Source organism: Urocitellus parryii, chromosome 1 (genome assembly GCF_045843805.1).
Source record: "Urocitellus parryii isolate mUroPar1 chromosome 1, mUroPar1.hap1, whole genome shotgun sequence".
Taxonomy (NCBI): domain Eukaryota; kingdom Metazoa; phylum Chordata; class Mammalia; order Rodentia; family Sciuridae; genus Urocitellus; species Urocitellus parryii.
Genome location: NC_135531.1, coordinates 131078709 through 131090780, shown reverse-complemented (window position 1 = coordinate 131090780; position 12072 = coordinate 131078709). Strand labels below are relative to the sequence as shown.

At 36.1% G+C, this 12072-nt stretch overlaps 1 protein-coding gene across 4 annotated transcripts in view; it reads left to right on the top strand.

Annotated features, from left to right (window-relative positions):
• Rnf130 (ring finger protein 130) overlaps window positions 1-12072 on the top strand; it is a 128521-nt gene that overhangs the window by 97903 nt on the left and 18546 nt on the right. For 2 of the 4 annotated variants that reach the window (XM_077801471.1, XM_026412300.2), the window contains one exon: window positions 7152-7329. The exons of the other annotated variants lie outside the window; for them this stretch is intronic. In XM_077801471.1, coding sequence (XP_077657597.1) covers window positions 7152-7156 — 5 coding nt within the window. In that variant the 3' untranslated portion in view covers window positions 7157-7329. Of the gene's footprint in view, window positions 1-7151; window positions 7330-12072 lie in introns of those variants that run through there. 4 annotated transcript variants of the gene reach the window in all.

Sequence of the window (12072 nt, the reverse complement as noted above, 5' to 3'; positions counted from 1 at the left end):
ATGAACATATCTTTATAGTCATTTACACAGATTGGGAGTTCACACCCTTGTTCAACAACAGCTCACTTGAGAAAAAATCTAAAAGTTTTCATGTACCATCAAGCTTAAAATTAATCGTCCATGTTACAAATACTGAGGGAACCAGCATAGTCTTGTAAGTAAAGAATGTCAGTGTCCACACCATCAATAAGAATAGCCCCCACTTTTGGGAGCTCATCAGACTTTATCTGGAGACTTAAATATTCAGCTTTTGGGGGAACACTGGCACCCTTGCCTAAGATTAAGGACAGTAACTTAGATGTTTAGCTTATAAGAAACCATCAGGAAGAGGACCTGGTGTTTCCAAATGTTTAGGGAAGACTGTCAGGAAGAAAAAAAATCGATATAAACTATACTTTCAAGGGGCAGAAACTATATTTTCAAGAGGGCCAAAAGGAAGTTTATAGGAAGGCAGATTTCAACTAAATAAGGAAAGAACATACGTTGGCTACTTAATGGTAGAATGGTTTGCCTCAGGGGAGCCCAGGGCTATGAATCAGACAGAAAGTAGATACTGCTTGTGGAGACTGCTATAGGTAAGATGAAGGATAGAAAATTGAGCTAGATGACTGCTAAGGTGCATTTTGGTCCAGTGATTTTTCCAAAAGTAACTTTCTACAGTGATAAAATATGGGAAAGGTGTTTTGGTTTTTTGTTTGTTTTTTTAAGTTTTGATTTTCAATTAAGTCCTTTCTTTTACCAGTTTTCATGAAAAGTAATCAGAGATGGAAGCAACCCTGGGACCTGTTCAAATTTGAACCTAAATTGATACTAGTAGACTTCATGTGCTCTCTATTCAGTTATATCCTGTTTTTTAAGTGATTAATAATAGCAAAAGACTCATGTTATTGATTTAATTAATATTATCCAGTTTTAGAAACAATGGGCAAGTAACCTCCTCTTCCAGTGACATCTTATTACCTCTAACTTGATCTTTTGGCTGAGTACATACAAGTACTTTTTGGCATCCATGCCATTACATATTGGCAGGATGTTATGGTCATAGGCACTCTTCAGCCTTGAGATGAGTAGTCTCTACCTCAGCCATTAGGTCAACAGCCAGCTGCTTGTATTTGGGGGACTTCTGATTCTGTTCTTCAGCAGAACACCTTGTTAATTCCTTCAACTCTAGAGTCATACACTCCTGGATTTCACTCTCAGCTCCTCCATTTTTTACTTGTAAGACCTAGACAATTAAGTTTATCTTAAGTGTATTTTAGTCCATAAAATGGAGATAACTGTAAGACTACATCACAGGGTCATTAATGAGAATTAGCATATTAAAGTGCTTAGCACAGTGCCTAGTACATAATAAGTGCTCAATAAATGTTAGCCAAACCAATTCTGCTGAAAATCTTTCAAAGTTCTATGAATAAGGTGGCCATCTGCCTTTATTACTTGGCAAATAAATTTGATTTCTTCCATAAAAAAAGATACAAAAACATAGGAGCTCCATGAGTGCCTATGATTCAAACCTCAGTTCAAAAGGAAATATTTATTTTTACTACAACCACCTACTTCTTTTGCTTGCTTTCATGCTGACCCATCAGGCAAGATAGTAATAGAAGCCTACTTCTTAAAATTTTTCCTAATGAGTCATAATCAGAACAAGCAAACAGTGACACTCTGGGTACTTTTATTAGAGAATCATTAAGCAATTTAATGGTCACCTGACTGCCACTAAGAATCTGCCAGATGCACACTTCATGCATGAGATATTTTCGAGAATGCTCAATTAAATATGGCACCTATTATAAATCTAAGTACCAGGGTCATATTATTTCAGTTCCATGCATAAATGCTTGCATGACTCAGAATCTAAGTCATGGATCTTTTAGATCCATGTCTTAGCCCAACCTTTGTAGAGAGTTGATACTGCAGTTCTTCATTTGACTATTTTTTCTGTGCCTTCAGTCAAAACCACTCTGAAGAACAATATTCATGATCTCATTTAGAGAGAGAAATTGAGTGTGTGTGTGTGTGTGTGTGTGTGTGTGTATACACTTATATGTATATGCACACATGTCATTGTATGAAAGGGTGGTTACCAAAATATTAACTTAAGTTAGAATTTGGGGTGATGTTTTCCTCTCCATTTTGTGCTTTTATGCATTTGCTTTTTTGTTTTTACAGTAATTGTGAGTTGATTTGAGGTTTTTGTTTTGTTTTGTTTTGTTTGCAGTGCTAGGGATTAAACCCAGGGCCTCATGCATGCTAAACAAGCCCTCTACCACTGTGCTATTTTATTGTGAGACAAGGTCTCACCAAGTTGCTCACGCTGGCCTCCAGTAGGGATCTTCCTTCCTTGGCCTCCCAAGTAGCTGGGATCACAGGTCTGGGCCATAACACCCAGCTAAATTTACAGTTTTTTTGGTACTAAAGATTGAACCCAGGAGCACTCTACCACTAAAGTCCTTTTTATTTATTTGTTTTTTATTTTGAGACAGGATCTCACTAAGTTGCTGAAGCTGGCTTTGAACATTATAATCCTCGTACCTCAGCTTCCTGTGCTACCATGTGCCACCATGCCCAGCTGAATTAATTTTTTATTTTTTTATTTTTTTATTTTTTTTAATATTTATTTTATTTAGTTCTCGGCGGACACAACATCTTTGTTGGTATGTGGTGCTGAGGATCGAACCCGGGCCGCACGCATGCGAGGCGAGCGCGCTACCGCTTGAGCCACATCCCCAGCCCCTGAATTAATTTTTTAAAGTCCATTTTTATTGTGGGAGACAATAGAAAGCATAACAAATAGTCATTCTTTCCCATTGTCTCAAAGATGTTGATGAAAAATCCCTGTGATTTTATTCCAGAGAAGAGGTTTATTTGGCAAATAAATTAAAATTGTGATTCATTTGTAAATTCTTTGAAATCTGTCTTCTCTTTTTGATTTATCCACCAAAAAAGTAAAAAGCCAAAGTGAGATCCCTTTTTTAATCACCCTGATTTAATTTTCTGGGTAACTTTATCCATTTATAAGATAGACATATATAAACATATTTAAAGATAGTTAAGTATTCTACTGTGACTAGTTAAGTATTCTAATGTGCCTTAAATTTTATTTTTTTAACACTGCAAACAAATGTAGTGAATTTGGGGACTTTGCAAATATAAACAGGATGGTAGTCAAAGAAGCAAAAAAATGCAAGGTAAATATATGCGTGTGTGTGTGTGTGTGTGTGTGTGTGTTAGCTTCCTCATACCTCTATTTCTTGTACCTAGGTAAGGAAGATTATTAAACTTCAGCTCCCATGGGAGGTGCTTTTTTTGTTCTGCTTCTGTCATTCAGATAAACCCTGTGAAATCTCAACATCCACTAGCTTATATTTGTGCTCCTATTATTTTTCTCTCACTATAAGAAAGATACATATTTTCATTATTGCTTTTGAGGAATAAGTATGTCAACAGTGTAAGATAGATTTTAAGTTGACTAGGTATCCTCTAGAGCCCTTTTCCATTTCCTAGAATTGTGACTCATAGAGATCACATCCTAACCTTCAAAACTGTCTCCACAGGAGGAAATGAATCTGATGTGGTTAATGCCACGAAATAACTGGAACAAATGTTCCCCTATCATAACTTGAGATCAGGAAGCCCTAGCTTGAGCTGGAGGTATAAGCTCAGTGATAGAGTGCTTGTTTAGTATGGTCATGGTCCTGGGTTCAATCCCCAGCACTGCAAAAAAGAAAAACTGGTTTCTAGCTTTCTGATATTCCTAACAAGCTGTCTGCCTTTTAGATTTGGTAGTATTAAAAAAAAAAAATTATCGACCAGATAAAAGGAATTGACGTTTCTGTTTTGCTCAGTACTGATTATTTCTGAATTATTCTGCTCAGGACTGTAGGAGGAAAATTGACAGATTAGCACATCTCAGTATAAAAGGATCTGAAAAATTATTCATTTAATGTCTTGAGGCTGATTGGTTTAGTAAAGAGGGAACAGAGATGATGCAAGAGGTCTTTCCAGATGTTCAAAGAGCTCCTAAAGATGAAAATAGCTACTCTTCATTGAGTACCCCATCCCCAAGGTATTACTCCTATATTGGTAAACCTTTGTACCCTCATTTAATACTCCTTAAATGAGCACCCTCATATTGACTAGCCATCACATACAGAGGGAGATGCTCACTCTGCAGTTCTGGAGCTCTGGAGATATCACAGAGAAGCAGATTTCTATTAAATATAAGAAAGAACTTTCTGCCATTCAGAGTTGTCTAAGACATGGGTACTTTGAATGCTAGTGAGCTCGACTATCGAGGTTAGAGATAGATTTCCCTCTTGAATTGTCTCCTAGGAAGAATCAGAGCCCAAGAATAGGGTTTGGGTTGCCTTCCTGGCCCCTTTTTAAAGGAATCTTAAGTTTCAAAAATGGTATTTGTAAGACTTTTTTTTTTTTCACCCTCTTCCATAGTAAGATACATTTTGCATCATGACACAGTACTCCCATGTAGATAAGTAAAACAGAAATTTTACTAACAGACATGATTCTTTAGTGTAATCTGACTTATACTTGGTTTTTGTTAATGCTAGTCATGGACTTCTAAATTGGTTTTATAAGCTAATAGGTGGTATCCTTCAGTTTAACACTGGCCTAAATAATTTTATTTATTTTTTTTAAAGAGAGAGAGAGAGAGAGAATATTTTAATATTTATTTTTTAGTTTGTTTTCGGTGTACACAACATCTTTGTTTGTATGTGGTGCTGAGGATCGAACCCAGGCTGCACACTTGCCAGGCTAGTGCGCTACCACTTGAGCCAAATCCCCAGTCCCCCTAAATAATTTTAAATTTTCAGTTCTCAGCCAAATACTTTTTGCTCATTCTAGTAACTGTCTTCATTTTTATTTTAATGAGAATGCCTTTCTTGTAACAATTCCAGCAAAGATTTAAATTTGCCCTGTGTTTGAGATGTATTGCTACATATTGGGTCCCCTTGTTTCTCTTGGTAATTATTTCTCCTTTTAGCCACTCTTGAGTATAAGACATTTAGATATAAAAGAATAAACTGAGGCTCAGAAGGATTAAATAACCCCTGAGAGGTGCTATAGGAAGAAGAACACTGAATTCAAACCCATTTGTTCTGGTTCCAACTCTGCTTTACACTGCTTGTCTTCAACCACTCCAGAGAGTCATTTGAGGGCTCCAAATAATGTGGTTGAAGAAGACAAATTTAGTTTCTTGAAATATGATTACAAAAAAAAAAAAAAGTATTAAAGGCAGCCAGAACCTTTGATTAGCTGTCTGTTTTTGGCAGTGGTCTTTTTTATTTTTCTTTTTTTCCCCAATGGTTCTTTACATGTTTTGGCTACATTAGGGATATTATGACTACATTACTTTATAATTTTTAAAAGAGTAGCAGGGCTGGGGATATAGCTCAGTTGGTAGAGTGCTTGCCTTGTACGCGCAAGGTCCTGGGTTCAATCCCCAGTACCAAAAAAAAAAAAAAGAGTAGCAAAATAAAGTGTATTTAAAGATCTTGATTCACCTCTATAAAGTCCTTTTATCTAATAGCCAGTTTTTCTGAGGAAATATTATAAATAGTAATATTATAATAAATAATAAGGCATAGGGCTTTTTGTAAAGTTGGGAACATCCTTTCAAAAACTTGAATGACTGCTGGACATGGCGGCATACACTGTAATCCCAGAGGCTGAGGCAAGAGGCTTGTGAGTTCAAAGCCAGCCTCAACAATTTAGCGAGGCCCTGAGCAACTCAATGAGACCATTTTCTCTAAATAAAATACAAAAGAGGGCTGGGATATGGCTCAGTGGTTAAGTGAAATTGGGTTCAATCCCTAGTACCAAAAAAAAAAAAAAAAAAAAAAAAGTTGAATGACTCCTTCTCATTCATTTTTATAGCCATTTTCCCACTGCACACTAGGCACCAGGCTCATCTATGGAGCTAGCAGAGGCCTGGCATTCCCTTGCAGGAGTTTGAAGTGATGAAAGAGAAAGAGTGAAGAACTACTGCTTTGGCACTGAGAGTGTTAAGAAAAATGGGGGTGAGGTGGCTTCATGCAATAAGTAACTTAGGAACCAGGAAGAGCATAATTAGGGCACAAAATGAGGAAAAACAGCAGGCTTAGGGAGGCTGTGGTTGATGTATCTGTTGTAGGTACTAGCTTGTGGCAGTGACAGCATGCAGGCTACAAAATTTGGACTTTAGTCTTATAAATAATAGGTAGCATCTAAGACTTTTCAGCAGAAAGATAATTCCTGGTGATTGAGAAGTTTCTTTGAAGTGGTAGAGAATAGAGGCAAGAAGATAGGTTAGGATAAAAATATGGAATTGAAGGAAGATGTCAGGATGGTGGGGAGGAGATGAAATCAAGAGATCCTTGAAAAGTGTTTGATAGCCAAAGATTATAGCAGTTTGAAGTATAGGTCTCAAACTGAGCTAAAGACTTGATTTGGGAACCTTCAAAATGAGACTGTGCAGGGGGGCCTAATGAAATTAGCCAGAATACAAGGGGCGGGCTAGGAAGTGAGGGCAGCTGCAGCAGTGCCAGGGTCTGTGAAGAAGGCAGCATGAGCCTGAGAGACAGATGGAAAACTTTAAAAAAGACTTTAGGTACATTTTATTTAGGGATAGAAACACACAGACTTACATGCACAATCTGGCAAACTCCTGGAAGAAAGAGCCACATCCTGCATCCCTACAAGTCTGGGCTCTTCAACTCTAACTTCATTATAAGTAATGACATTCTTGTTTGATAAGTAAAAGAGGAGCACATTTTAAAGGAAGGAACATATTTTAATGACCCAGCACACTCAACATTTAGCAACTATTTAATCCAGGAGAAGTTGTAAATTGTGTGATAATTGTCCCTAAATATTAAACAAGATAGTGTCAGCCTGATACTTTTTCCTGCTTTTCTTTCGAGAATATTAAAACACTTTTAAGATGACAAACCACTTGACTACAGATATGAAACTGCTGATTTCAGGCAAATTAATGGCCTTACTGGCTTTACCAAAAAGGATTAGGAAACAGTTGGGGACAGTCCTAGGCCACCCTTTAGTTAGAATCGTTTTTCTGTTTGTTTTTTTTTTAAACATTGCCATCTACCCTTTAACTAATTTATGACATCTCTTTTCCTTTTATTCCATAGGGTAGAGTGGTTTTGAAGAAGAAAAAAAAAACTGCTTTCTGACTGATTGCCTTGAAGGAAAAAAGAACCTATTTTTGTGCATCATTTACCAATCATGCCACACAAGCATTTATTTTTAGTACATTTTATTTTTTCATAAAATTGCTAATGCCAAAGCTTTGTATTAAAAGAAATAAATAATAAAAAAGACTGTGCTGTTGAGTATTATTTACTGACTTGTGTTTCAAAGGCTGATTTGGAGATGACATATCTGAATTTCATATGTATGGATTTCAGAAACAGTGTGTATGACTCCCAATGAAATAACGATAACACTATTTTTTGGTATCTTAATGTAGGCTCCCACTGTGCCCAAGTAGAAAGCAGAGTAGAGTTGTCTTGCATAGTAATACTCCCTCAGGCGCTCAAATTGAATTATTCCATTTTATTTTCTTCAAAAGTGCTATGCACCCTTTTATAACTTTTCCTTTGTTTGGAGGTGATCTGCATCCTCCAGGATTTTAGCTCCATCTCTGGGGTAGCAAGGATTTTGAACCATTTTGCTCCCTTTGGTATTTCCCATACATAGTAGAGTGCTTTGCATGTAGTAAGTGCTCAATAAATATTTGTGGGTGAAGAAATGAGTATAAAAGTTTACAAAATGCACACTGATTAGTAATATATTTGTTGTAGATGTTCTTTTATAGTTTACCTAGTATTCATTTTTTAAAAAGAAAATTTGAAAGAGTTGGATGAGAGCAATTTTGTATGTGTGAATGAAATGTTTTTGCTTTATTGATGAGGAAAACATTGAAATATTTTGTTATATTAAATTGTATGCTTGAGCAATAAGACCAGCATATTTGTGAATTTTCCAAGTCTCCTTGTATATAGGTTTCTGAATTCACTCTAACATCATTCATTGGTTGGAGAACATACTTGGTCTGATTTTCAATCATGTCAAATTTATTGGAGCTTATTTTATGACCTATCATATAGTCTATCCTGGAGAATATTCCGTGCACAGTTTCAGGAGAACATATATTTACTACTGTTATGTAGAGTGTTCTGTGATGTCTATTAAGTCTGGTTGCTTAATTGTATTCTTCAAATCTTCTCTTTTCCTTCTTTATCTTCTCTCTAGTTGCTCTATCAAGCAAAATGGGTATTGATGTCTTTAGCTGCTATTGTTGAATTGTGTATTTTCCCCTTCTATTCTGTCAGGGTTTTTTAAAATATTTTTTAATTGTCAATGGATCTTTATTTTTATTTATTTACTTATTTGTTTGTTTATATGCAGTGCTAAGGATCGAACCCAGGGCCTCACACATCCCAGGCAATTGCTCTACCACTGAACCACAACCCCAGCCCCAATTCTGTCAGTTTTTGCTTCATGTATTTTAGGGCTCTGTTGTTAGGTGCACAAAAGGTTAAAGTATTTTTTAAAGCTCATAGAAACATTCATTACATTTCTGTCCATTGAAATTCATTGGTTCAGTGGCCCTCCTGATACCAGCCAACTTAGAACGCTGGAGAAGTCATCCAAGTATTTTAACATTTTTCTTTAGAGAGCCTTGTTGCATTAACGTCTTTCTCAATACAATTTTTCCTTCCAGCAGTATTTTCCTAAGTTAATAATATAGTTCCTCTTTTGCCTAGTTTTATTCTAGTGAAAATCAAAATGGCTCTTCCTTTTCCTTTTCTTCCTATTTATGATGAGTCATTATTTTCTTTCAACAGTCATCAAGAGATGTAGGACTTTTGATGACATTGTTACTATTTATAATTAATATAGTTTAATGTACTTTTCCTCTTTTCACATGTTTCAAGTCTTAACATCAAGACTTTTTTTGAAAAACAACAAGTCCTGTTCAGGATACACAGAATTTTTGCAAGATCTAAAAAGTGCAATGAATATATTAAAAGGGTGAGGCTATCTGTCAATCCTGGAGAAAATCTGTCATCAGCTGTTAATATTGGAATCTGTGTGGTGTTGAGATTTAACTTACATCAAGTTTTCATGTGTTAATTAATCATGGTCTCAGTAACCTAGAAAGTGGTCGATTTTTATTCCTTAGGACCAGAGACAGTTGGCATCAAAATGCAGTTGTTATATTTCTTAATAGGCATGCTATGAATAGAAACAATGTATGACGTTGAAAATTTGTTTACTAATTTAAAAATTAGAAAATGACCAAATTTAGGCTGCAATAGATATGATATTTCAGTTTTAAACCTTTATTGGATAAACTTTTATATATATATATATATATTTTAAAATTTATTTATGTTTTAGCTTTAGGTGGATACAATATTTTTATTTTTATGTGGTGCAAGGATCGAACACAGTGCCTCACACATGCTAGGTGAGCATTCTACCACTTGAGCCACAACCCCAGCCCCTTGGACAAACTTTTGTAATAAATAAGGCAAAGGTTGTTTAGGTTTTACCCCAAAATATTTTTCAAGGATTTTTTTTTTTAAAGAGAGAGTGAGAGAGGAGAGAGAAGAGAGAGAATTTTTAATATTTATTTTTTAGTTCTTGGCAGACACAACATCTTTGTTGGTATGTGGTGCTGAGGATCGAACCCGGGCCGCACACATGGCAGGCGAGCGTGCTACCGCTTGAGCCACATCCCCAGCCCATCAAGGATATTTTATTTCAAGGAAACTTTCATGTTTACATAGACCAAAAGTTGATAAGATTATAGTCTGAAGAACCTCCACAGAAAAGCAGTTCACCTGATCCTACCTGTGGCTTAATGTAGCCATTAAAGCCTCACTTTCAGTTTCACCAGCTGTACTGTAACTTTTTGAAACAGTTGAAAAAAGATCCTGAATATTCCTTCACTTTTTACCTTCCCAATTATTTGTTAATACTTAACAAATTACAGTACAATATAAACAAATAATTCCTCTTGTCACTCTCACAACAGGATAGGTATTCACTGTGTGGAGAAACAGGCAGAATCAGCCCCACTATTTTATTATTCTCTCTCCTTCTCTCCCCTGCCATCTCTCCTTACCCCTTTCTCTTGAGCTACTACTTACTGTTGGTGAGGTATAAATGTGTTGCAGCTCAGGTTCCCATGCTCTCAGCTAGGTATGCTCTTCAATCTGAAAATATGCAAGAGCAACCCAGAGTATGTATATTAGTTCACAGGAGCAGCATGTACAATGAAAATTTTGTCCAGCATAGGCACTGTTAAGCTTTGGCAAAGAAAATTGAATTTCTATTGTCCCTCTTAAGTATTTCATTTATATCACCAGCCAAAGAAAACAACATTTCTTTATGTTAATTTGATCTGGACTTTAGGTTATTCAGTAAAGCAGTGGGTATGAGTCCGGGTCTAGTCCTTCCCTCACTGGGTTGGTTATTTAACTTCTTCTAGGCTCTTTCTCTTAATGATGAAATGAAAGTTAATAGCAATATAGAGCTGTGAGAACTAGATGTTTGTGAAAGTGCTTGGCATATAGTATTACTCAGTAGTGTTTTTCTTTTTCCCCTTTCTTGTGTGAAAAGGACCCAGCAAAATCCTTCCTAGTGATGAGAGTTTTGCTCAAGTGTGGTTCAGCCCAGAAAAGGTCCTGTACCACTTAGATCTTTCAGCTGGCCTTCTATTCAATGCCTTCCCCCACCCACATGTTCACCTAGTGCACAGGCAGGACTGATTCATGCCCATCATCATGGAAGAACAAGGTCCAGATGAGAATACATGCAACCCATAGAAAGGAGTATGGGAAAGGCTCAGTTTCACCTCTGGCTACCATCCCTTTGTTATTGAGGATTGCTTTATGTGAAAAAGTCATTTATCACACATAGTGATAAAACTTGTCCACTTGTATGGAAGTTTTCCATACTTTTCGACTTCTAGCCTAACCACAGGCCCTGTTTACAGATCAGATGTATATATTATTGACCAGCTAGACTGTAACTTTAGCAAATATATACATCTGATCTGTAAATAGGGCCTGTGGTTAGGCTAGAAATAATACCAAGAAAATAGAATTCTTGATGATCAGAATAGAGAAAACTTGAGCATTATTTAATTTCTTTAAGAAGACACAAAATTCGGGCTGGAGTTGTGACCCAATGGTAGAGTGCTTGCCTAGCACACATGAGGCACTGGGTTCGATCCTCAGCACAACATAAAAATAAAGATACTATCCACCTATAACTAAAAGACAATTTTTAAGAAAAGGCAATTTTTTTAAAAAAAGTTATGGACTTGTAGATTATATTGTTATATTGCAAAAACACAATGAAGTTTGCATAGTGAAAGTAGTTGTTAAAATTGGAGAGCCAAGGTCCTAGAGAAAAGAAGTACAGAATATGAACCCAGTGTTCAACACATCTTTTGATGCATTTACCAATTTATAAGCAGAGGCTGAAAAGTGACCAGAAAGTAATGGTTGAAAGATTGAGATGAGGAAAGCTCAAGCAGTCTTACTGGGCTTGTGAAACAAAACTTGGAATTCAGAATCCTCCAAGAGAATGGAGCCCTGTTAAACACCCCCAAACTTTCTATTGGGATCCCAGAAGGGAGACACATTGGAACTATAGGCTAAACCAGAATTTGACTAACCTTCTCAAAGACTAAAGCCCAAGTTCAAAATCTACTAAATCTCTACTTAGGTTAAAGCGATATATTTATAGTCTGAAAGTGATATATTGTAAGGAAATTCTCTAGAAAAAGATAGTAGCAGCAACAGCCTTGGATTATCTCTACATTTTTCATAAAACTGTCTAGTAACCTATTTAAAAAAAATAGGCATATCAGACTACAAGGCCAAATGATCAAGACAGGAGGGGAAAAAAGAAAAAAATTCTGTAAGAAATCTAAATATTAAAAACATCAAAGACTTTAAAATAACTGAGTTTATATAGAAAACAATAACAAGGTGGATAATTTCAGCCAATAACTGGAAACAACAAAGAATC